The sequence below is a fragment of the Aquarana catesbeiana genome, linkage group LG07, assembly GCF_042186555.1.
Source record: "Aquarana catesbeiana isolate 2022-GZ linkage group LG07, ASM4218655v1, whole genome shotgun sequence".
In the NCBI taxonomy this organism is placed as follows: domain Eukaryota; kingdom Metazoa; phylum Chordata; class Amphibia; order Anura; family Ranidae; genus Aquarana; species Aquarana catesbeiana.
The window spans coordinates 7,683,418-7,710,233 of NC_133330.1; the positions used below are offsets into that span (position 1 = coordinate 7,683,418).

At 48.8% G+C, this 26,816-nt stretch overlaps 1 protein-coding gene across 1 annotated transcript in view; it reads right to left on the minus strand.

The window, feature by feature from the left end:
* Positions 1-26,816, minus strand: part of LOC141102651 (uncharacterized) — an 85,902-nt gene that overhangs the window by 22,779 nt on the left and 36,307 nt on the right. Inside the window, exons 10-17 of the mRNA XM_073591558.1 lie at positions 26,373-26,423; positions 16,559-16,832; positions 15,244-15,404; positions 15,118-15,162; positions 11,890-11,943; positions 10,930-11,179; positions 6,022-6,176; positions 2,188-2,241 (exon numbers count right to left, since the gene is read on the minus strand). Coding sequence (XP_073447659.1) covers positions 2,188-2,241; positions 6,022-6,176; positions 10,930-11,179; positions 11,890-11,943; positions 15,118-15,162; positions 15,244-15,404; positions 16,559-16,832; positions 26,373-26,423 — 1,044 coding nt within the window. The remainder of the gene's footprint in view (positions 1-2,187; positions 2,242-6,021; positions 6,177-10,929; positions 11,180-11,889; positions 11,944-15,117; positions 15,163-15,243; positions 15,405-16,558; positions 16,833-26,372; positions 26,424-26,816) is intronic.

Sequence of the window (26,816 nt, forward strand, 5' to 3'; positions counted from 1 at the left end):
ACTCACTACTTTACATTGTAGCAAAGTGTCATTTCTTCAGTGTTGTCACATGAAAACATAGAAGAAAATATTTACAAAAATGTGAGGGTTTTTTTTCCTTCTTGGATAGAGTAAGGGAAGGGTTTAACCCCTGTAAGGTTTATTTCTGCCATTGTTGTCCCATTGGGAAGATTTGCTTTAATTTCCTGTCCCATAGCCAAACAGGAAGCGAGAGGAAAATCGTGCTATTAATTAATTAAAGGGAATCTCTTGGGGACCATCAGGTCACAGAAACTAGTGTCCCCATTGAAAGTTTTCCCCCCTATTACTTTTCTGGGGACAGCCCAAAATTTGGGATTTTCTTTTACTTTCACTCTTAGTAATAACAGGTAAACAGAAAAATAGGGGGGCACGGACAGCAATCAAAAGTTACAGGTGTTCTAATCTTTTTCCACTCCATCCAAGAAATTAAAAAAAGGTTTTACCTTAAAGCTCTGTGCACACTTGTACAACTCCAAAGTAGTTCGACTTTGGAATGCAACTTTGGATGGGTATGACTTGGATGAATCTTTGGCTTTGACCAAAGATAATGGACAACTGTTGCATGTAAAACATTCAGGTACATTTCTCATGGAACTTTTGAGGATTAACATTGAAGTCTATGGCCATCCAGTTGCATGAAAATCAGACCAAAGTGGTGCATGAACTACTTTGAAGTCGCAGCAACTTTAAATCGCACATATATGAACGGTTATCATTGTAAAATATGGGAAACAACTTCTCATTTGACTTTGAATTCCAAGTGTGAATACTTTAAATACTGTATGTGCCTAACAAGTGTTTGTGTGTGTGCTGCTTTTATTGGGGATCTGGTTGTTTTCATTCCCTGCTTAGCAACAAGATCCCCTGTCGCTGAACACAGCTCTGTGTTTTTTACATTCACAGAGCTGTATTCCGTGAGATTCAGATCCGATCTCCGGGTTCCAGCGGCAGTGGCGGCTGGTGTTTTTTTGTTTGGGGGGGCAAACAACCACCCCCCCACATCACCTTCAACCCCCCACCCCCTTGCTGTCTGCCGGTCCACCGGCATTTACCCCATCTAATCAGGGGGCACATTGGGCAGCGGTGGGGATCGGGCATTGGCGGGGATCGGGCATCAGCAGGCACATCGAGCAGTGGCAGGGATTGGGCATCGGCAGGCACATCGGGTAGTGGCAGGGATTGGGCATCGGTGGGCACATCAGGTAGTGGCAGGGTTTGGGCATCAGGGGGCACATCGGGTAGCGGCAGGCACATCAGATAGCAGCGGGGATCGGGCATCAGTGGGCACATTGGGAAGCGGCAGGCACATTAGGTAGCGGCGTGGATTGGGCATCGGCGCACATCGGGCAGCGGCGGGGATCAGGCATCAGCGGGCACATCGGGCAGCGGCAGGCATCGGGCAGCGGCTCCTGCGTCTTCTCCTTCTCGATTCTGCCGCGTGTCTCCTCCCCAACTCCTAGGCATTCAAAGGGATCACCTGTCCTTTCAGCCAATCGGGAAACAGGTATCAGACCCGCACTTCCTGAAAGGCGATTCAGTGATAGAATAGCGAATATTCATTTGCTTTTCTAACACACCTGGGTGGGCTCAGAGCGCAATGCTCTGCTCCTCGAGCCCACCCTATTTTGAAGCCTATTAGAGCCTCTGACTCTAATCAGACACTTAAAAAAAAACTCCCCCGCCAATGTAATTCAAGTGCCCGGCATCCTGATAGGGGCCGGACGCATGAATAGGGGGTGGCGGCGATGGAAAGGGGAGGCAGCGCCCATGTGCCCTTAATGGACAGGCCGCCCCTGCCCAGCGGTCAATCACTGGCCGGGACCTGGTGATCGGCATGTGCTGTGATAACGGGTGGTGAACGTATCCCCATCTGTCTGTTATTAGTTGACCGGATTGGATCGGATGGCAGCGTGTGACAGTGGACACATCCACCGCCCCATAGAAAACAATGGGTGGTCCTATCGGTCCGCTGGTGTCAAAGGAGCCTTACAGTTTTCTCTCTTTTTTTTTTAGAAAGAGTATAAAAGCCTGTGTTCTGTATGGAAGAAGTGGTCTGTCTGCAGAGGTCCAATGTTACTAGTGTGTCCTAATTAGTTAGGGTGCATTTTAAAACAAAAAATCAGCCAATGGTGATCGGTCCTTTATGTGTATAATGCAAGCCATTACCTCCATGACTTGGCTGCTGGGACTTGTCATCTCCAACCGAACCTGGAAGGCCATCTAAGAAGTTGAAACACAATGAGATATTGAGATAAACTGAAAGGACAGGTCCTCACTGCTTAAATGAATTCAACTAAAGCTAAATGAACAATAATAATCAGCCACAAATGGCAACATATTGCTTAATGGCACACATATAATACATTTTATACAGCATAAATAAAACAAGTAAACCGCGCTAAATATGAGTCCAATTAACAATCAGTGAAAATAAAATAAAATCAATTAAGTCCAGAATAATGCAGTAAATTCTTCTATGCGATGAGGTGAAGAAAAATGGAAGATAACTGTGTGGTGAACTGCTTACCAGAACGTAAGCCAAGTCAGGTCTGACCTGAGCTCAATTTTGAGTGTCTTGGCAAAGGCTGTGAATACATATGCAGCTTCTCCTCTTTGAACATATATACCTATCTGAGCCTGTGAAGAGCCTGCCATGACGGGATCGCGGTGACTCCGCCAAAGTTTCGTTTTGGGCTATTTCCAGTCAATCTTCTGGTGAGCAGGAACCCCTATGGGTCTATCCAAGTTTATACTCTGGGTTACACAGAGGCAATAAGCCTACCGCTGATTATATTCTCACCAGTTTACCATCTGGTAAGCGGCCTCTTGTGTTTGTGCACCGGGTGTTCTCTCTGCTTTTTGATGTTTGGTCTGCTTGTCCAACCTTATTTCTGGTAAACAGATATATTTGGTGTTTTATATCATATTTCCAAGGACACCATTCATTGCATGCTGCATGTCACTTTTTTTCACGTCCCTGTATTTGCTACACATTCAGGGTGCATTTATGATTTTTATGATTATTTGTGTGAACACTCCTCTTTTTTTGATGTAATATGTTTATGTCAGTATCACGCTATGGTCTTTGTATTTTTATGTAATTAAACCCTATGTGGACCCGTTCTGCTGCATGAGCATGACGGATTCTGCCCACTTTGGAGTGCTCCTAAAGGCCCGGGCTGGGTTTAAGCCATCTGCCTGACTTGGCTTACGTTCTGGTAAGCAGTTCACCACACAGTTATCTTCCATTTTTCTTCACCTCATCGCATAGAAGAATTTACTGCATTATTCTGGACTTAATTGATTTTATTTTATTTTCACTGATTGTTAATTGGACTCATATTTAGCGCGGTTTACTTGTTTTATTTATTCTGTTGGTGGGCCCCACTTATAACCGCAGCTTATCGAACTTCATTCATGATACTTGTATTAAGGTGTCATCCTATTTCTATTCACATTTTTTTCACTGGTATTTATTTTATTTTATTTTTTCCAAGCGCAATTTTGTTTATTTCTATTTTATACAGCAGAAACTTTTCCATAGAAGGGGGGGAGGGGCGGGGGGTCTCAGGAGATGGTCATTATAATAAAAAAACAAATTCCCTGATGGTAATCTATAAATATTTAAAGTTTATGTTTTATATATGAATGAAGAACCGGACAAGTGAGTACATCAGAGCTGCTTTGTTGTGAAATTGGGAACCCAGTGGATTTGGATCCCCGATTGGTTTTATCCCGGTTTAGACGTCGCTGCAGCCGCCTTATCTTATATTGTCATCTGTAACTAATATGCGCTCTAATGCCTAGCACTGGCCATAGTGCTATATATGTGAGTACCTGTCTTTTAATTAAAGGAATCGTTTTTTAAAGCCATACAGAGAGCACTATGTATTTTCTTTGTTTATTCCATGCATATTGGGAAGAAAGGTGTTGAGCCCTATTAAGGAAGAGTTTTCCAGCTTTCCAGCCAAGATACTACCCTGACCACTAATTAAGTAGTGACGCTTATGAGACCTTCCTGTTAGTTCAGGGGTCCCTATAACAAGGTGAGCGGTTAGACTGGCAAGAGAGGGAGCACGGATTTAAGAGCACTGTGGATTTGCATGAAGCACTCTGCATCACCGTTGATACATATTGTTTCTCTATCTATGGACATTTCTAATTATTGATTGAGATTTTTAGTGCTGCACTATTTTTTATTGTAGGTCAGTGGGGCAAATTGGGGGAGAAAGAGAGTACTGTACAGGGGGGACCGATGGGCACAGTACAGGGTCTGTAGGAGGGCACAGTATGGGGGCTGAAGAGCACAGCACAGGGGCTGTAGGAGGGCACAGTATAAGGGGAGGGGCAGGAGGATACTGTACAGGGGGGCAGAAGGGCACAGTACAGCTGGGCAGGAGGACACAGTACAGAGGGGGCAGAAGGACACCTTACATGTGGTCAGAAGGGTAGAGTACAGGGGGGGTCAGGAGGGCAGAGCACAGGGAGGTCAGGAGGGCAGAGTTCAGGAGGGCAGAGTACAGAGGGGTCAGAAAGGCAGAGTACAAGGGATCAGAAAGGCAGAGTATGGGGGTCAGTGGGGCAAAGTGGGGGAGAAAGAGAGCACTGTACAGGGGAGACCGATGGGCAGAGTACAGGGGCTGTAGGAGGGCACAGTATGGGGACAGAAGAGCACAGCACAGGGGATATAGGAACACACAGTATGGGGGGAGGGGCAGGAGGATACAGTACAGGGGGCAGAAGGGCACAGTACAGTTGGGCAGAAGGACACAGTACAGCGGGGGCAGAAGGACACCTTACATGTGGTCAGGAGGGTAAAGTACAGGGGGGTCAGGAGGGCAGAGTACAGGGGGGTCAGGAGGGCAGAGTATAGGGGTCAAGAGGGTACAGTATAGGAAGGCAGGTGGGTACAGTATAGAGGGGGGTCAAAAGGGCAGAGTTTGGGGGGGTCAGGAGGGCAGAGTATAGGGGTCAGGAGGGTACAGTATAGGAAGGCAGGTGGGTACAGTATGGGGGGGTCAGGAGGGTAGAGTACTGGGGGGTCAGGAGAGTAGAGTACAGGGGATCAGGAGGGCAGAGTATAGGGGTCAGGAGGGTACTGTATAGAAAGGCAGGTGGGTACAGTATAGGGGGGTCAGGAGGGTAGAGTACTGGGGGGTCAGGAGGGTAGAGTACAGGGGGTTAGGAGGGCAGAGTATAGGGGTCAGGAGGGTACAGTACAGGAAGTATAGGAAGGCGGGTGGGTACAGTATAGGGGGGGTCAGGAGGGTAGAGTACTGGGGGGTCAGGAGGGTAGAGTACAGGGGGTTGGGAGGGCAGAGAACAGGGGTCAGGAGGGTACTGTATAGGAAGGCAGGTGGGTACAGTATAGGGGGGGTCAGGAGGGTAGAGTACTGGGGGTCAGGAGGGTAGAGTACAAGGGGGTCGGGAGGGCAGAGTACAGGGGTCAGGAGAGTACTGTATAGGAAGGCAGGTGGGTACAGTATAGGGGGGTCAGGAGGGTAGAGTACATGGGGGTCAGGTGGGCACAGTACGGGGGTCAGGAGGGTACAGAATAAGAAGGCAGGTGGGTACAGTGTAGGAAGGCATGTGGGTACAGTATAGGGTGCAGTAATGTATAATACACAGATGTCTCCTCAGGCAGAGCAGCCCAGGGAAGCTGCTGTTACCTGTTCTGGCACTTCCAGTGCTTTGCAGGGGTGAAGGAAGAACCTTCAAGGTGGAGCATCTTACTACTGCCACTGCTTGTATTGGTGGGATGTGTACTGCTTCGATGACATGGGATAAATAGGAGAGGAGAGCCAGCAGGGAACGGAGCAGTACACATCCCGCCCAAACAAGCAGGCGCAGTAGTAAGATGCTCTCCCTTGGGGGTTAATCCCTGGGAAGAGTGCTGAAACTGCAGGTCGGGAACTGTCACCCATTTACCCGGGGCCCCTGGACAGTGCCCAGTAGTGTCTGTGCATGAAGATAGCCATGCAAAATGTGCCATGAACTTACCTGATGCTCCAGCTTCTTGAACAAACACCTGGACTTCACACAGGGCAAGTGACACCGTCTTGTCTGGGATAACTATGGTGATGAATTTTCCCTCCAGCAAGTTACATGTAAATAAGTAGGTTTCACCAAGTCCAATAGAGGAGACTTTGCCACAGCTGGAAAGGGGAGATAATTAAGATTCTGTTAGAAGATGTATCTTTCTGTGGAAGAGTGATCAAAAGCCACCAAGACTTGGTGCAAGATCTGAATGGTGCCACTCATATCTCCCACAATGAATATGCACTATATTTCCAGTTCAGAAGCAAAGAGCAACCAGCTGGCCAGTTTTCAGTAATGAACATGAAATTAAATGAATAATAACAATGGTCAAAGAGGGACTCACACAGTGAACATTGTAATGTCCCCATACATTGGAGACTCTCCATCATTGGTGATCAGTGGATTCCTGAAATGTGTTGGCTGATGCACCTATTTCATGTTTGGAATAAAACCTTCACACTTGAATCTTTACATTCAAATATTACCTTTGCATCCTAAAGATTCCTGTGGCAGTTCTTTAGTGCATGGAGGCAACCCACATATCACCCAGATGCCCCATTGGGATAATACCCGTCTGTGGACGTTGCTTATCGCGACTGGCAATGGAACTTACTCATTGACATGAGGATGAGGGGAAGATATCTTAAAAGGGCCTTCCAGATTACAATAAGGTTCCCCCGTGGACCCCATATACACTGGTCCAGGGATTGCTGGGGGAGGGGGGCCCTAGCAACCTTCCAATACTGAGGATATGGGGCCTGGTATAGTTCAGGAGGGGGGGGGGGGGGTGCAAGCTTGCTGTCAACCCTTTACTGGTCAACCATTTTGGTATTTTTTTGATCATATAGTAAAAAATAAAACACCTGGCGGTGATCAAATGCCACCAAAAGAAAGCTCTATTTGTGTGAAAACAATAATATAACTTTCATTTGGGTACAGTGTTGCATGACCAGGTAATTGCCAGCTGTTTTGGTGCTCAAGCACAGGTTTGGTGCCCCCCTAATCCATGCGCCCGCCCCCTAATCTACATGCAGGGTGCCGGACGCATGGATTGCAATGGGATTATTTTTTTTAAGCACATGATTAGAGCCCGAGGCTCTAATTGGCTTCAAAAAAGGGTGGGCTCGGGGCGCAGAGCACTGTGACCTGAGCCCACCCAGTTGTGTGACAATAGCAAATTAATATTTGCTATTGTCACCAGGGCTGGACTGGGATAAAAATTTGGCCCTGGACTTCATCCAGACCGGCCCAATTTATTTGTGCAAACAAGCACAAAAACAGTATATAAACTATACGCAATTGTGCAAAAAAACATAAGTAGCATAACATAAGGAGTCCTCACTAACCTCTTTTACTATTTCACTTATTCTCCTCTGTATTTTTCTCATCTTTCTCACATCACTGTGTGAAGTTGAGGGTGAACCAAGAAAGCCATTACTTTGACAGGCTGTCACTGAAACCAGCCCACTGAGCCATCGGCCCACCGGGAAACTCCCTGTAGTCCCAATGGCCAGTACAGGCCTGATTGTCACACTGATTCCCCTCCCAGAGGGTCCTGAGACTCGCTTGGCCAAGAGGAGAAGTGACTGTAATTGGCCGGCACCGGGGAGGATGTACGGGGAGATCTGGGAGATGGCCGTCCTCACCGGAGCGATCTCTCTGCTCTGTATCGCCGCCAAAACAGCCAGCTGACAACAAGCCAGAGCCCGACCGCGAGTACCACCCACCGACCCACATGAAGAGTATGATAGGGATAGGGACATAGGGATCTGATAACCATCCCACCGACCGAACGGGGGGGTTGTGGGTGTTCTGAGTCGGGCGGTTTATTTGCACAAGACTTGCCTTCCTTTTCTGTGAGGCCCTACCCCTCCCCCCCTAGCTACATTAACCCATATTCCTGATAATTCTGACTTACTCCTCCACCCTCCACATCAACCTCATTAACCGCCTGCACAGTGAGCAGAGGGTTCCTTTCAAGGTTGTCCTTTCTGCTCAGTGTAGCAACTTTCTCCTCCAGATCTCTAATGTGAGCTTGCAGAATGGCAACCCGCTCACATCTGTCACAGCTGTATCCTGTATCATGGAGCTGTTGACATACATGTGACCAACTGACACCAAGCAAAACCTTCAAATTTGCTAGCACCCATTATCCCAATTACAATATTATTGCTTACAGGAAATTTAAGATGTTAGCGGTTGGAAGACTCCCATTTTAAACTCTCCACTTTAGTCAAAAATTACATTTTTTTTCACAAATTCCACATGCAAGCCAGCATCAAATGTGAGCAAACTCCAATAATGAATGCCCATGTCATACTTTGCCACCTATGAGTATCCTTGTTAAGACTAGTTCAACCACTTCCCGCCCGCCATATAACAGAATGACGTGCGCCAGGGCATTTTTCAGGGGGGAACGTGGGGGAACGCAGTTCCGGCACCTGCAGCAACTCCAGTACTAAATGTATTTAATGGCAAGGGGTGCTGGGGATGTGCTGGAGGGTCTATTGATGATTGCCACCAACGGATCTATACTCTATAGCGACTACCCTGGTGGGGTTCTATTTTTGCACGGGGTGTATTGTTGCTGGTGGAGGATCTATTGTTGCTGGGAGGGGGTTTTATATTCCTGGGGGGGTCCGTTGTTGCTGAGAAGAATCTACTGTTGAGAGAGATGTCTATTGTTGCTGGCTGCTGGTTTGTTCCCTATACAAATTACTTAGCGCCACAGAATGATACTTGGTTCTGTATTCTCTAAAAGGGGCGGTACTGGGAGGTGGGTAGGGGGTGGAACCAAGGTAAGGTGCTCGGAGGTGGGTAGGGGGCGGAGACTAGGGGTGACTTAGAAGGGGGGGTTCCTGCACCTATTTTCTGAGAAAAAAAGCACTGACGTGCGCAAAGTGGTTACGTTATCCTGACTGGATGTTATATGTCAGTCCGACACACCGCATCTCCGATCTCCACTTTCGGTAAAGATCCTCTGACGTAAGCACTTTACGATGTGATCAGCCATATCCAATCACAGCTGATCACAGACGCGAGTAGAGGAGAGCCGAACGGCTGCTCTCCTGATGGGGGGGGGGTCTGCGCTGATTGATTATTAACGCAGTCCCCCTCAAGGATGCCCACCCAAGACCATCAGGGATGCCCACCATGGATGCCCACCCAGGGCCACCAAGGATGCAACCCAGGACCACCAGGTATGACATTAGGGGTGACAATCAGTGCCCAGCAGTAATGCCTGCCAGTGCCTCCTCATCAGTGCTGCCTATCAGAGCCATCAGTGACGCCTATCAGTGCAACCTATGAGTGCCCATCAGTGCCGCCTGTCAGTGCCCATTAGTGCTGCATATCAGTGCCACCTATCAGTGCCCATCAGTGCCGCCTATCAGTGCCAATCAGTACTGTATATTAGTGCCTCATCATCAGTGCCCATCAGTACCACCTCATCGGTGCCACCTCAGTAGTGGCACCTCACCATTGCCCATCGGTACCGCCTTTTCAGTGCCGGTCAGTGAAGGAAAAAACGTACTTATTTACAATGTTTTCTAATAATTATTTGTTTAGCAAAAAAAAAAAAAACCCAGTGGTGATCAAATACCACCAAAATAAAGCTCTATTTGTGGGAACAAAATGATAAAAATTTAGTTTGAGTACAATGTTACACGACCGCGCAATTGTCATTCAAAGTGTGAGAGCGCTGAAAGCTGAAAATTGGTCTGGGCAGGAAGGGGGGAAGTGCCTGGTATTGAAGTGGTTAACCACTTCCCGACCACGGTCATCCAGTTCTGGTGGGCGCCCGGCACACAGATCAGGGTCCAATCACAGCTGATCACGATGTAAACACACTTGCTGGTTATCACGCTGTCACAGTGTCAGGAGAGGAGAGAGCCGGCTCTAATCACGTGCTTCAAAAACAAAAACAAAAAAACATTGGAATCCATGCGTCTGTCCGGCACCCTGCATGTAGATTAAGGGCCAGGCACATGGATTAAGGGGGCGGCGCCCTTGCACCCCTCATGGACGGGCTGCCACTGGTGAAAGGGGACATCTACACTGATGATCAGGGCACTGATCATCAGTGTCCTGATTGTCAGTGCAGCCCTAACAGTGCCCATCAGTCCTGTCCATCAGTGCCTCCCCATCAGTGCCACCTATCAGTGCCCATCAGTGCTGCCTATTAGTGGCCATCAGTGCTGCCTATCAGTACCCTTCAGTGCTGCCTATTAGTGCCCATCAGTGCCACCTATCAGTGCCACCTATCAGTGCCACCTCATCAGTGCCCATCAGTGTTGCCTATCAGTGCCACCTCATCAGTCCCCATCAGTGCCACCTCATCAGTGCCACAAATGCCACCTCATAAGTGCCCATAAGTTCAACCTATCAGTGCCACCTCATTAGTGCCCATCAGTGCTGCTTATCAGTGCACATCAGTGAAGGAGAAAAATTGCCCGTTTGCAACATTTTATAACAGAAACTTAGAAAAATTTGTTTTTCAAAATTGTTGGTCTCTTCATTTATTTAGCAAAAACTAAAAACCCAGTGATGATTAAATACCACCAAAAGAAATATTTATTTGTGTGGAAAAAAATGATAAAAATGTCATATTTGTACAGTGTTACATGACTGCGTAATTGTCATTCAAAGTGTAACAGCTCTGAAAGCTGGAAATTGGCCTGGGCAGGAAGGGGGTAAAGTGCCCAGTAGGCAAGTGTTTAGGAAACACTGCTTTAGGATAAGCATGTTAAATATTATTGGTCTGTAACCAAATGTAAACCATACACACTACTGCCCAGTGCCCATCATTTTAATGCAGAACACTCCATGTATTCTGGTCATTGAATGTACCAAGCAAATACAGGTTCTTACATGCTGCTATTCCTCCAGTCCGAGTCATTGTGTCCGACACGAATCTCGGCCCCGCTGAGATCAGAACCACCTCTATTGGTCAGTGCCACGGAGTGAATTTTATAGGTTTTACTCAGGTCTGCCCTCCACCATGGCTCATACTGCTCTTCGGTTATGGCACACTTAGTTGAATCTTGTGGTGGCTTCACCTCAGTGTTGTTCTTTGTACTGGACAGAGATATCTTGGACAGTATAATTTCTTTTCCAAAAACTGAAAGATAATCAGAAGATTATTGTAAAGAAGCATTGGATTGCTTTTAGGGCAGGGGTCTCCAAACTTTCTAAACAAAGGGCAACCTCCTTCAGACTTTAGGGGGGCTGGACTGACGATCATGGAAGTTGAAAGTTCCCTGCAGTCAGTGGGAGTAAGAAAATTATCATTGGTGCTCATAGAAGGAATATTGTCCCATTGCTGTTGTCAGTGGGAGGAATAGTGCCCCATCACTGGTGTCAGTGGGAGGAAAGGTGCCCATATCATTGGTGTCAGTGGGAGGAATAGTACCCTCAGTGGGAGGAATAATGACCCATTGTTGGTATCAGTGGGAGAAATAGTGGCCCATCATTGGTACCATTGGCACCACAACCCACTGAATAATAATTCTGCCCCGCCACTCTACTGACGCCAAATGATAGAATACCTGGAGCTGCTGGAATGCAAACAACATTGCCGGGAATCCTGAGTGGCATCATTGACAACATTTTAGCAGCCAGGGATTCAGGTGGACCAAATGGCCAAGTAGGAAGGTTCTACCCCAACCCAAAGCTCATGCAGAATTTTTGCTCTTTGTTTTAGTTACTCTTTGAGAACCAAGCAGGCACATGATTTGCAGGTACACTATGTAAATATAACAATTACCCAGAAGCCCTTTTCATCCTTGAAAGTTTTATTTGCAGGACTGGAACCAGAAACTTACCTCTTACCTGTTTCTACCTTTGATTTAGATACATTTTTTCCATCTTCATCTTTTGGTTTCACTGAGGAAATGTAACAAAAAAAAGATACAGTTTGTAATATACGTTATACGGAGCTGTATATTTACCGTATATACTCGAGTATAAGTCGAATTTGTCAGCACAGTTTTTTGTGCTGAAAGTGCCCCCCTCGACTTATACTGGAGTCAAGCACTTTTCTGCAGCAAAAAAAAAATCATTTTCCGAACCGACTTTGGGGCCCCATATCTCAGGGCCACTTAGTGCGAGGAACCCCAAATTTGGTGTACAAACCCACTGGAACTGGTACCATAACATATCCAAAGCTAGGGTTCCTAACTCCAAGTGGCCCTGAGATACGTGGCCCCAAATCTGGTTCGGAAAATGTCATTCTCTGCTGCAGAAAAGTGCTTGACATTTTCTGAACTGATGTTTGGGGCCCTGTATCTCGGGGCTACTTGGTTCTAGAAACCCCAGCTTTGGAAATTTTATGTTGCTAGTTCCACTGGGTGTGCACACCAAATTTGGGGTTCTTAGCACTAAGTGGCCCTGAGATACGGGGCCCCAAATTCGGTCAACTGTGTCCATCTGCAGCAATGTCATTTCGGGACCCTTTGGGTTCAGAGACCCCAAATTTTTGCTGCAGCTAGGGGGCATCTAGGAACCCTTAACTACCAAGTTTGAAGTTCAGGGGACCTATGGCTGCAAATGGGCACAGTGAGGCATGCAAATGGGCACAGTGATGCTGCAAATGGGCATTGTTGACCCTCTTTTCCACTTGCAGTAGCTGTGCATTTCTCACCCTCGTCTTATACTCGTGTCACTAAGTTTTTCCCATTTTTTTGTGGTAAATTAGGGCCTCGACTTATACTCAGAACGACTTATACTCGAGTATATACGGTATATACATCAGACAACAGTTCACAGATTTCCCCGATAATCACTATATATTTATATATATATATATATATATATATATATATATATATATATATATATATATATATCTATATATAGTATCTCCCAAAAGTGAGTACACCCCTCACATTTGTGTATTCTATCTTTTCATGTGACAACACTGAAGAAATGACACTTGTCTACAATGTAAAGTAGTGAGTGTACAGCTTGTATAACAGTGTAAATTTGCTGTCCCCTCAAAATAACTCAACACACAGCCATTAATGTCTAACCGCTGGCAACAAAAGTGTGTATATCCCCTAGGTGAAAATGTCCAAATTGGGCCCAATTAGCCATTTTCCCTCCCCAATGTCATGTGACTCGTTAGTGTTACAAGGTCTCAGGTGTGAATGGGGAGCAGGTGTGTTAAAGTTGGTGTTATTGCTCTCACTCTCTCATACTGGTCACTGGAAGTTCAACATGGCACCTCATGGCAAAGAACTCTCTGAGAATGTAAAAAAAAAGAATTGTTGCTCTACATAAAGATGGCCCAGGCTATAAGAAGATTGCCAAGACCCTGAAACTGAGCTGCAGCACGGTGACCAAGACCATACAGCGGTATAACAGGACAGGTTCCACTCAGAACAGGCCTCGCCATGATCCACCAAAGAAGTTGAGGTCACGTGCTCAGCATCATATTCAGAGGTTGTCTTTGGGAAATAGACATATGAGGGCTGCCAGCATTGCTGCAGAGGTTGAAGGGGTGGGGGGTCAGCCTGTCAGTGCTCAGACCATACGCCGCACACTGCATCATCCCAGAAGGAAGCCTCTTCTAAAGATGATGCACAAGAAAGCCCACAGTTTGCTGAAGACAAGCAGACTAAGGACATGGATTACCTGAACCATGTCCTGTGGTCTGAGGAGACCAAGATAAACTTATTTGGTTCAGATGGTGACAAGCGTGTGTGGCGGCAACCAGGTGAAGAGTACAAAGACAAGTGTGTCTCTACAGTCAAGCATGGTGGTGGGAGTGTCATGGTCTGGGGCTGCATGAGTGCTGCCGGCACTGGGGAGCTACAGATCATTGAGGGAACCATGAATGCCAACATGTACTGTGACATACTGAAGGAGAGCATGATCCCCTCCCTTCAGAGACTGGGCCGCAGGGCAGTATTCCAACATGATAATGACCCCAAGGACTCCTCCAAGATGACCACTGCCTTGCTAAAGAAGCTGAGGGTAAAGATGATAGACTGGCCAAGCATGTCTTCAGACCTAAACCCTATTGATCATCTGTGGGGCATCCTCAAACGGAAGGTGGAGGAGCGCAAGGTCTCTAACATCCACCAGCTCTGTGATGTCATCATGGAGGAGGGGAAGAGGACTCCAGTGACAACCTGTGAAGCTCTGGTGACCTCCATGCCCAAGAGGGTTAAGGCAGTGCTGGAAAATAATGGTGGCCACACAAAATATTGACACTTTAAGCCCAATCTGGACATTTTCACTTAGGGGTGTACTGACTTTTGTTGCCAGCGGTTTAGACATTAATGGCTGTGTGTTGAGTTATTTTGAGGGGACAGTAAATTTACACCGTTATACAAGCTGTACACTCACTACTTTACATTGTAGCAAAGTGTCATTTCTTCAGTGTTGTCACATGAAAAGATAGAATAAAAGATTTACACAAATGTGACTGAGGGGTGTACTCATTTTTGTGAGATACTGAATACATGATCTGACACTTAGCGGGCGGGACTGCGTGCCGTTGGTGGTTCGCCCCCTGCTGTGGGAGCCAATCGGCAGGTACTGCAAACTCATTGTCCACCAGCACCCTCCTATCATACAGCAGAGAGGCAGAATGACAATCTGCCTATCTAAACAAGGCAGATCGTTTTTTTGACTGGAGGGAAGGGATGGATCCTGTGTTCCTGCAAAGCAGAGACATGGATCCATGTCTTCCCCTAGTAAAAGCACCTCCCACAGTTTAGAAAAACACTGGCTAGGCAAACATTGTTTTTTTTTTCAAAATGTCTGTCTTTTAAAGACAAAAGCTCAAAAAATAAAAACCGCAGAGGTGGTTTCAAATACCACCAAAAGAAAGCTCTATTTGTGGGGGGGGGAAAAAAAGGACATACATTTTATTTGGGTACAACATCACACGACCGCGCAATTGTCAGTTACAGTACCGTATCACAAAAAAATGGCAAGGATGCATATGCAAAAAAAAGTTAAGTCAGGTATAGAGATGTTCCATTGGAGTTCAGAAGTGCCAAAAATGGAGAAATCTAAAGAACGTTTCTCAGCGTGTAATAACATACATACGTTTAGGTTGCTCGGACTTTGGAGGTTGGGTGGAAACTTCCGTACCTGGAAAGGCAAAAATATTTGTACGTTTTTGAAGAATAATAATTAGGTCAGAATTCTTGTCCTCGGTTTATTGATATTTACCGCTTTCTGGCTCCTCAGATGGCAGAGCAAAGACCTGAACCTCACAGAGGGTGAGGTACTCTCTACGACGTGGGATGAAAACAGACACGTAGCGCCCCTCCATGCCACGGCAGTTCACGGCCAGAGTTCCTCCTTGGTCCACGCTGGTAAGGCTAGCACACCTGGAACATAGAGGAAGAGCAATCATCAATCAATTAATTTTATGCATCTTTCATTTCCAAATTCAATTGCTATTAATTTATTTCTAGCATATATACAATGCTTTCTAATTTCTGTATAAGAAAATCAATAAACATTATATTGTCAAAAGTATTGGGGCACATGAACTTTAATGACATCCCAGTCTTAGTCCGTAGGGTTCAATATTGAGTTGGCCCGCCCTTTGCAGCTATAACAGCTTCAGCTCTTCTGGGAAGGCTGTCCACAAGGTTTAGGAGTGTCTATGGGAATGTTTGACCATTCTTCCAGAAGAGCATTTGTGAGGTCAAGTACTGTTGTTGGACGAGAAGGCCTGGCTCGCAGCCTCCGCTCTAATTCATCCCAAAGGTGTTCTATCAGGTTAAGGTCAGGACTTTCTGCAGGCCAATCAAGTTCCTCCACACCAAACTAGCTCTTTATGGACCTTGCTTTGTGCACTGGTACCTATATCATGTTGGAACAGGAAGGGGCCATCCCCAAACTGCTCCCACAAAGTTGGGAGCATGAAATTGTCCAAAAATGTCTTGGTATGCTCACTGGAACTAAGGGGCCAAGCCCAACCCCTGAAAAACAACCCCACACCATAATCTCCCCTCCACCAAATGATTTTCCTTGACTTCTGATAGTTTGGGGGGGGGCTCTTGGCATCTGATGTAAGGGGATTGGGGTGCTCTGGACACATCCTTACAGATACAACTGGCCCTTTGAGGGCAACCTTAATACCGATGTGGCCCACGATGAAACTGAGTTTGAAACCCCTGTCCTAAGGTGACAACTTTATTCCTCTGTAGATACAGTATAGTGAGAGACTGTTGTCCCCAAGGGACAGGAAGTGAGTTGCTGGCAGGATTAGCAGGTGGACATGAAGAAAGAAAACACCTACCAAAAAAAGAAAAAGAATGCAGCCACCACATTTGAGAACCGGTAAGCTGCACGATATGACATTTTGGTTTTGCATTTAGATACACTTTTATGTTATTGTTGGTATTCCTGCGCCGTTATCTTCAATATAATTAATTTTGAATCATGTGACTGTAAAACGTGTTTAAATATAGGAGTGGCATCAATGACAATAGTACATGTAGTTCACCAACATGACACCCCACTGTATCCTTACCTTGCATTATTTCTCACATCTTTAGAGAACCCTATACGAATTACGGCCCCGTTGAGTCTGAAGCCACAACAATCTTTTCGGTTGGTGATGGCGATGGAGAAGATCCTCATCCTGGATTTCAGATCCAAATTCCACCAAGGCTCAAAGTCATAATGTGTGTGACTGCAGTGCGAGTAGTCATTTGTTAGTGAGCCATCATTGGCCAGTCTGGCTTTGGTCTCGTAATTATAATTGTTGGATTGGGTGGCTGTTCCTTTTGGGGCCACATTAGGAGCTGGAAAATTCATCAAAAGCAGTCTCAGCAGTCTTTGATTCTTACAACAAAGGTCACAGGTGATACATAAAGACAACACTCCCTCCACCTACATTTTTTTATTTCTAACGCCCTCCTACCACTTATGTAGCGTTCTCCTCGATTCACATATTCATCTACCCAGAGGATCCAGCATTGTCACACTGTGATCTGCTGCTCAGGCCCTGTGCCACCATTAAGTCCCCTATGCTATACCATTTTGTTGTAACGGGTTCTCTTTAATGCAGGGGTCTCAAACTGGTGGCCCTCCAGCTGTTGCGAAACTACAAGCCCCATCATGCCTCTGCCTGTGGGAGTCATGCTTTTGTAGCACCCTGGAGTTTAGGCAGGGTTGCTTCTCACAAATGTACTTGCCAGGAGTAGTTACCCTGGTTGATTGTTAGAGAACCATTGATTTCTCCCCAAGTTTGGCCTTGCTGCACTTTTCTCCTCTACCACTAGGTGGCTGGGTACTTGATGTTACTAGATATGAGAAGGGCAACATAAGGTCAGGTTATGGGTATGTGGGGTGTCTCAGCCAATGGGCCAGTGGCGGACCCCCTCCTGTAGTCACAAAAAATTTTTTAAATGGCCCCTTTAAGAAAAAAAAAATTGAAAAAAAAATGTCCTTTAACTAAGTGCACTGTGTTCGGGCGCTGGACACAGTGCACTATGGGAAGCGCCACGTCAATGCAATCACAAGATTGCAGACGTGGCGCTTCATTGGTGGGGTTTATAGCTGCTTTACGGCACAATCCATTGCGCCGAGCAGCATCCGCCCAGCCGGGTGCTTTGTTCTCATTGTGAGAACAAAGCCACTTCCGACGGTCTACAAAAAGATGGCTGCCATGAGGACTAATCCCCTTGTGTTCTTGTGTTCAGTGGAGAGGGGAGGCCCCTCCCCTCTCCACTGAACACATGGAGAAAGCCACGAACTAGCTACAGACGTGGCTTGAAGGAGTGCTGTGCTGCTGGGGACACAGATGTGAGGAGGACCCTGCTGCTCCGCTGGGGACACAGATGTAAGGAGGGACTCCGCTGGGGGCACAGATGTATGGAGGCGCTCCGCTGGGGACACAGATGTAAGGAGGGATTCTGCTGGGAACAGATGCAAGGAGGGGCTCCTCTGGGGACACAGATGTAAGGAGGGGCTCCGCTGGGGACACAGATGTAAGGAGGGGCTCCGCTGGGGACACAGATGTAAGGAGGGGCTCCGCTGGGGACACAGATGTAAGGAGGGGCTCCGCTGGGGACACAGATGTAAGGAGGGGCTCCGCTGGGGACACAGATGTAAGGAGGGACTCCACTGGGGACACAGATGTATGGAGGGGCTCCGCTTGGGACACAGATGTAAGGAAGGGCTCCGCTGGGGACACAGATGTATGGAAGGCTCCGCTGGGGACACAGATGTAAGGAGGGGCTTCGCTGAGGACACAGATGTAAGGAGGGGCTCCGCTGGGGACACAGATGAATGGAGGAGCTCCGCCGGGGACACAGAAGTAAGGAGGGGCTCCTCTGGGGACACAGATGTAAGGAGGGTCTCTGCTGGGGAAACAGATATAAGGAGGGGCTCCGCTGGGGACACAGATGTAAGGAGGGGCTCCGCTGACGGGGACACAGATGTAGGGAGGGACTCCTCTGACAGCAACACAGATGTAAGGAGGGATGCAGCTGACGGGGACACAGATGTAAGGAGGGACTCTGCTGATGGGGACACAGATGATGTAAGGAGAGACTCCGCTGGGGACACCTGATGTAAGGAGGGACTCCGCTCGGGGCACCTGATGTAAGGAGAGACTCTGCTGGGGGCGCCTGATTAAGGAGGGACTCCGCTGGGGCACTTGATGTAAGGAGGGACTTCACTGGGGGCAACTGATGTAAGGACAGACTCGGCTGGGGGCACCTGATGGCATCTAGTGGCAGGTAACATGGCAAGTGACACACTCAGGGCTTCCACTGATTTTGCATTATGGTGAGTTGAATGATTTCATTTTATATTACAATATAATAATAGAAATAATGTGCTTCAATCATCCTGACACCATAACAGTCATGGTGCTGGGATGATTGAAGTGCTAACACCAGGTGTTTGGAGTATCTTTATCTGCTGATTGTTAAACTTTCTAGAATACACATATTTATATTGTTGTGTAGGATCTGGGCCTGCTGTCCCTCCCTCTCTCCCTCCCTCTCCCTCCATCCCTCGTTCATCTCAGACGCTAACCACACCACCTTAGAGCAACGCCCACTATTTTGCTGAAACCACGCCCATTTTCACCAAGTGGGAGGGGTCAAAAAAGAAGGGCGGGGTCTGGCGCCCCCATCATGTTCTCCCTGTGCCTGCGTGGGTTTCCTCCGGGTACTCCGGTTTCCTCCCACACTCCAAAGACATGCTTTTAGGTTAATTGGATCCTGTCTAAAATTGTCCCTAGTATGTATGAATGTGAATTAGGGACCTTAGATTATAAGCTCCTTGAGGGTAGGGACTGATGTGAATGTACAATGTATATGTAAAGTGCTGCGTAAATTGATGGCGCTATATAAGTACCTGAAATAAATAATAAAAAAAAAAAATCCTAAAACTTCACCAGCTGCCATTGCAATGGGCAGGGGTTTTCTTGAATCCCTTGGCCTGCTGGGAGAGCCTATATATTCGGGTGAGGTCAGGTGATCGGTGGTGTTCTGTGCCACCTGAACGGCTGTCTGGGTCAGCTGCTAGGCCGGAGATTGGGCCTATCCAGGGGCAAGAGAGCAGCGCAGGGTTGGGATTGCGGTTTGCAGCCCAACCAAGAGTGCCGGTTCTGTCGGCTGGAGAACCTGTTGTGGTCGGAGGTAGAGGGGAAGCTGTCGCCATTAAGGCAATATCCGCCTTATTACCAGGGACCACTGTGAGTAACTGAAGCAAGTACCGGAGAAGCATTCTCACCAACCGGTGGCGGTGAAGAATCGTGAAACTTCAGTGGGAATCAAGTCAGGGACCAGCCAGCAGAGGTGATGCTTGCAGAGCAGACTTGTGTGTCAATCCAGGGACCGAGCAGGCCAGCGGGGTGAAGCTTGAGAGGTATCTGGACCCAGCAGCTAGAGACCCAGCAGAGAAGTGGGGGTGACACTTGAGGAACATACCACTGTGAAGATTGAAGGAGCTCAAGGGAATCAGTAGCAGTGAATCAGCGGATCTAGTGAGAGACCGGGAGCTCAGTGGGCTGAAGAACTACAAGGAGTGATTGTAGTGAAAGTGAAGGAATTGTTGAGCTTTGTGTTTGGAACTGTTAAAGGTTGTTGCCATAGGAGACAGCATTCCTGCACATGCAGCTGTGGCATCTTGCTGGATGCCTTTCCCTGCATGGCTGTCCTCCTATTGAAATCTCGGAGTCGGCCAATTAAAATTGCAACTACCTAAGGGTGTCCTGGCCCTAACCCTCTCTCCCCCCAAAAAAGTTTGTCAAGAGAAATAAACTTTCTATTGCATTCAATAAGTGTCTGGCGCCCTATAACTAACTACTCTTCACCCACAATGCCTCACAACCCACAACATACAGAAGGATGTCAGCTGTCCCTGGCGGTTCTCATCAGATCAAAGGAGGCCTGGGACCTTGCTACACTTGTAACTGTCAGCCTTGCAATGCCTCATGGGACTTTTAGTTTCACAACAGCTGGAGGACCGTCAGTTTTAGACCCCTGTTTTAATGAGACATCAGGGGGAGGCTTAGACCACTGATGTCTCACCTGCTCTCCATTGAAGCTAATGGTGAGTAGATCATGGCCAGGCAATGTGACGGCAAAAATCAGAAGTGACATTTTACATGCTTCTGGGTTCTTATCCCCTTGGAGCCGGCATCTGCTGGCCCTTTAAGGGGTTTAGAATGCTGGGAGGCGGGGTGGGGTTTATGGTCGTGTGACCACCGTGATTGGCTGTCATGGCGGTCACATGATCAGAAAGCTCTCGTTAGCTGCCTGAGCTGTTTTTGCACTATTGCATTCAAATATTCGGATGCTCAGGCACCAAGGCCCACCCACTGCGTGCGACTGCCCCCAACAAGGTAATAGGAAGGGGAGATCAGCAGACATTCACCAGTCTCCCTCCCCTCTTTCCGGCGGCACCCTCCATCCTAGTCCCAGGCCCACCAATGGCAGGGGCGGCCCATCCATTAAGGGTGCACGGGCACTGCCCCTTCTCTCTCCAGCCACCCCCTCTATGTAGAATGGATAGATTCATACATTGCATGAATCTATCCATGGCCACCGCCGCCACCCGCTACTCAAGCGTCCAGGCCCCTTTTCAGACGCCGGGCGCCTGAATTACAGAGGCGTTGGTGTATTTTTGAAGCACCTGATTAGAGCCAGAGGCTCTAATAGGCTTCAAAAAAGGTGGACTCAGAGTACAGAGTATTGTGCTCAGAGCCCACCCAGGTGTGTTTGAAAAGCAAATTAATATTTGCTTTTCTAACACTGAACCGCTTCTCTGCCAATCAGGTAGCGTGGGTCTGATACCCCTCACCTGATTGGATGAAAGGACAGGCGCTGCTATTGGACGCCTAGCAGGAAGCAAGAAGAGACACACTGAGGACTCAGCTTACCGCTGCCTGAAGGTGGACATGGGAGGTGTACAGAGGTGGATGGAAGGATACAGAGGTGAACGTGGATGGGGGGTACAGAGGTGGATGGAAGGATACAGAGGTGAACGTGGATGGGGGGGTAGAGGTGGACGGGGGGCACAGAGGTGGACAAGGGATACAGAAGTGAACGTGGAAGGGGGGTGCAGAGGTGGACAGGGGGGTATAGAGGTGGACAGAGATACAGAGGTGAACGTGGATGGGGGGTACAGAGGTGGACGGGGGGATACAGAGGTGGACGGAAGGATAAAGAGGTGAACGTGGATGGGGGGTACAGAGGTGTACGGGGGTGTACAGGGGTACAGAGGTGGACAAGGAATACAGAGGTGAACGTGGATGGGGGTACAGAGGTGGATGGGGGGGCACAGAGGTGGACAAGGAATACAGAAGTGAACGTGAATGGGGGATTGCAGAGGCAGACGGGGGGTACAGAGGTGGACAGAGATACAGAGGTGAACATGGATGGAGGGGTACAGAGGTGGACAGCAGGATATAGAGGTAAACATGGATGGAGGTACAGAGGTGGACGGGGGGATACAGAGGTGAACGTGGATAGGGGTTACAGAGGTGGACAGGGGGGGGTACAGAGGTGGATAAGGGATACAGAGGTGAATGTGGATGGGGGTACTGAGGTGGACAGGGGATAAAGAAGTGAGCTGTGGATAGAGGGGTACAGAGGTGAGCTGTGGATGGGGGGGGTACAGAGGTGAACGTGGATGGGGAAACAGAGGTGAACTGTGGATGGGGGGTGGTACAGAGGTAGACAGGGGATACAGAAGTGAGCTGTGGATGGAGGGAGTTACAGACATGAATGTGGAATACAGAGGTGAACTGTGGTGAGCTGTGGATGGAGGGGGGTACAGACGTGAACAGGGAATACAGAGGTGAACTGTGGTGAGCTGTGGATGGAGGGGGGTACAGACGTGAACAGGGAATACAGAGGTGAACTGTGGTGGGCTGTGGATGGAGGGAGGTACAGAGGTGAACTGTGAATGGAGGGGGTGCAGAGGTGAGCTGTGGAAGGAGGGGGGTACAGAGGCGAGCTGTGGGTGGAGGGGGGTACAGAGGTGAGCTGTGGATGGAGGGGGGTACTGAGGTGAGCTGTGGATGGAGGGGGGTACAGATGTGAGCTGTGGATGGAGGGGGGGTACAGAGGTGAACTGTGGATGGAGGGGAGAACAGAGGTGAACTGTGGATGGAGGGGAGTACAGAGGTGAACTGTGGATGGAGGGGGGTACAGAGGCGAGCTGTGGATGGAGGGGGGTACAGAGGTAAGCTGTGGATGGGGGGGGGCAGAGGTGAGCTGTGGATGGAGGGGGGTACAGAGGTGAGCTGTGGATGGAGGGGGGTACATAAGTGAGCTGTGGATGGAGGGGGGTACAGAGGTGAACTGTGGATGGAGGGGAGTACAGAGGTGAACTGTGGATGGAGGGGAGTACAGAGGTGAACTGTGGATGGAGGGGGGTACAGAGGTAAGCTGTGGATGGGGGGGGGCAGAGGTGAGCTGTGGATGGAGGGGGGTACATAAGTGAGCTGTGGATGGAGGGGGGTACAGAGGTGAACTGTGGATGGAGGGGGGTACAGAGGTGAACTGTGGATGGGGGGGTACAGAGGTGAGCTGTGGATGGAGGGGGTACAGAGGTGAACTGTGGATAGAGGGGAGTACAGAGGTGAACGTGGAATACAGAGGTGAGCTGTGGATGGAGGGGGGTACAGAGGTGAACTGTGGATGGAGGGGGGTACATAAGTGAGCTGTGGATGGAGGGGGGTACAGAGGCAAGCTGTGGATGGAGGGGGGTACAGAGGTAAACTGTGGATGGAGGGGGGTACAGAGGTGAGCTGTGGATGGAGGGGGTACAGAGGTGAGTTGTGGATGGAGGGGGTTACAGAGGTGAGCTGTGGATGGAGGGGAGTACAGAGGTGAGTTGTGGATGGAGGGGGGTACAGAGGCGAGCTGTGGATGGAGGGGGGTACAGAGGTGAGCTGTGGATGGAGGGGGGTACAGAGGTGAACTGTGGATGGAGGGGGGTACTGAGGTGAGCTGTGGATGGATGGGGGTACAGAGGTGAGCTGTGGATGGAGGGGGGTATAGAGGTGAGCTGTGGATGGAGGGGGGTACAGAGGTGAGCTGTGGATGGAGGGGGGTATAGAGGTGAGCTGTGGATGGAGGGGGTACAGAGGTGAACTGTGGATGGAGGGGGGTATAGAGGTGAGCTGTGGATGGAGGGGGGTACAGAGGTGAGCTGTGGATGGGGGGGCACAGAGGTGAGCTGTGGATGGAGGGGGGTACATAAGTGAGCTGTGGATGGAGGGAGTACAGAGGTGAGCTGTGGATGGAGGGGGGTACAGAGGTGAGCTGTGGATGGAGGGGGGTATAGAGGTGAGCTGTGGATGGAGGGGGGTACAGAGGTAAGCTGTAGATGGAGGGGGTACAGAGGTGAACTGTGGATGGAGGGGGGTACAGAGGTGAACTGTGGATGGAGGGGGGTACAGAGGTAAGCTGTGGATGGAGGGGGGTACATAAGTGAGCTGTGGATGGAGGGAATAACATAAGTGAGCTGTGGATGGAGGGGGGTACAGAGGTGAACTGTGGATCGAGGGGGGTACAGAGGTGAGCTGTGAATAGAGGGGGGTACAAAGGTGAGCTGTGGATGGAGGGAGGTACAGAGGTGAGCTGTGGATGGAGGGGGGTACAGAGGTGAGCTGTGGATGGAGGGGGGTACTGAGGTGAGCTGTGGATGGAGGGGGGTACAGTGGTGAGCTGTGAATGAAGGGGGGTACTGAGGTGAGCTGTGGATGGAGGGGGGTACAGAGGAGAACTGTGGATCGAGGGGGGGTACAGAGGTGAGCTGTTAATGAAGGGGGTACAGAGGTGAGCTGTGGATGGAGGGGGGTACTGAGGTGAGCTGTGGATGGAGGGGGGTACAGAGGCAATCTGTGGATGGAGGGGGGTACAGAGGGGAGCTGTGGGTGGAGGGGGTACAGAGGTAAGCTGTGGATGGAGGGGGGTACACAGGGGAGCTGTGGATGGAGGGGGATACAGAGGCGAGCTGTGGATAGAGGGGGGTACAGAGGTGAACTGTGGATGGAGGGGGGTACAGAGGTGAGCTGTGGATGGAGGGGGGTACAGAGGTGAGCTGTTGATGGAGGGGGATACAGAGGCGAGCTGTGGATAGAGGGGGGTACAGAGGTGAACTGTGGATGGAGGGGGGTACAGAGGTGAGCTGTGGATGGAGGGGGGTACAGAGGTGAGCTGTGGATGAAGGGGGGTACAGAGGCGAGCTGTGGATAGAGGGGGGTACAGAGGTGAACTGTGGATGGAGGGAGATACAGAGGTAAGCTGTGGATGGAGGGGGGGTACAGAGGTGAGCTGTGGATAGAGGGGGGTACAGAGGTGAGCTGTGGATAGAGGGGGTACAGAAGTGAACTGTAGATGGAGGGGGTACAGAGGCGAGCTGTGGATGGAGGGGGTACAGAGGTGACCTGTGGATAGAGGAGGGTACAGAGGTGAACTGTAGATGGAGGGGGGTACAGAGGTGAGCTGTGGATGGAGGGGGGTACAGAGGCGAGCTGTGGATGGAGGGGGGTACAGAAGTGAACTGTAGATGGAGGGGGGTACAGAGGTGAGCTGTGGATGAGGGTGCAGAGGTGAGCAAAGTTGTGTGCAGAGGTGATCTTGGGGGGGGATATGGTTACTTATTTTATTTTATTTATTTCAGGTACTTATATAGCGCCGTCAATTTACACAGCGCTTTACATATACATTGTACATTCACATCAGTCCCTACCCTCAAGGAGCTTACAATCTAAGGTCCCTAACTCACATTCATACATACTAGGGACAATTTAGACAGGATCCAATTAACCTACCAGCATGTCTTTGGAGTGTGGGAGGAAACCGGAGTACCCGGAGAAAACCCACGCAGGCACAGGGAGAACATGCAAACTCCAAGCAGGTAGTGTCGTGGTTGGGACTTGAACCAGTGACCCTTCTTACTGCTAGGCGAGAGTGCTACCCACTACACCACTGTGCCGCCCATACTTGGGGGGGATATGCAAGTCATCATTTTCTGTATGATACAAACACCTCACAGTACACACTCCCAATCCCTGTGTGTGATCCTGGACTCCTCTATCTCCCCCTTCCCCCCATCATCCTGGACTCCCCTATCTCTCCCCCCATCATCCTGCACTCAGATATCCCCCCCACCCATTATATTGGACTCCTCTATCCCCCCATCATCATTATTATTATACAGGGTTTATATAGCACTGAAAGTTTGTGCAGCGCTATACATGAGGGCAGACAGTACAATTACAGTACAATTTAATACATAAGTTTACATGTGTTTTGTTTTTCGGAATGTTGGGGTGGAGAGAAAATTTGCATGGGGGGGCTCAAGAAAATGTTTGCCCAGGGTCCAATCAATATTAAAGATGGCCCTGGGCATCAAGGATGGGCAGCCAACAAATCTGAAGCAACTGCGTGATGCTATGATGTCACTATGGAGCAAAATCTTGCCTTGAAAAATGAAGGGGGTCTAACCAGGTACTAGCAAGGTGTACCTAATAAAGTTGACGGTGAGTGTAAATTACTTGTATTTGTCCATGGGGAACATGGACCCCCCCAGTCCTCCCCTGGTCATCTCATGTAAGCTTGTTCCCACATTGCAATAATATGCTTGGTCAGGTTAGGTGATCACAGCAGGGGAGGGTAGCTGCTTTGGCCATCACGCTGGATGTATGCCTACTCTTTTTTTTCATAGAAATCCAGCCCAGGTTAAAGGTATTGCCAAAAGGAACGTTTATTTCAGCACTATGAGAAGAATGTATAGATGGGCTCCAACAAAGGATGAACTGATCTCTGTACACCACCATGATGCAACTCTCAACTTGTATACACACTTACCTCCATGGTGCCGACTCTGCCACATCTGATTTATAGTCCAACTTTCATCAACTAGAACAATTGAAGAACAAAGTTTACATTTTCCAATGGGTTCTATCAGATTCTACATCAGAGAGTAATATATACTAAATGATGAAATGCTGATCTATCACACGTGAAGAGCAGGGCTGGACTGGGACAAAAATTTGGCCCTGGACTTCATCCAGACTGGCCCACTTTGACAGGTCTCTCCCATGCCGGCTTGCCACCCAAGCCCCCCTCCCCCACTAGCCATTAGCCGTTCTACATTATTTCTCTTATAGGCAGTACCAGTGGGGAAGCTAGACATTATTTCACCTGGGGCAAAGAATCAGTTTGGCGCCCCCCCCCAATGGGACAAGATTAGGCAGGAAAGTGAGGCCGCCCTCCTTCCAGATCGTATGATGAGCTTCTCAGTGTTGACTC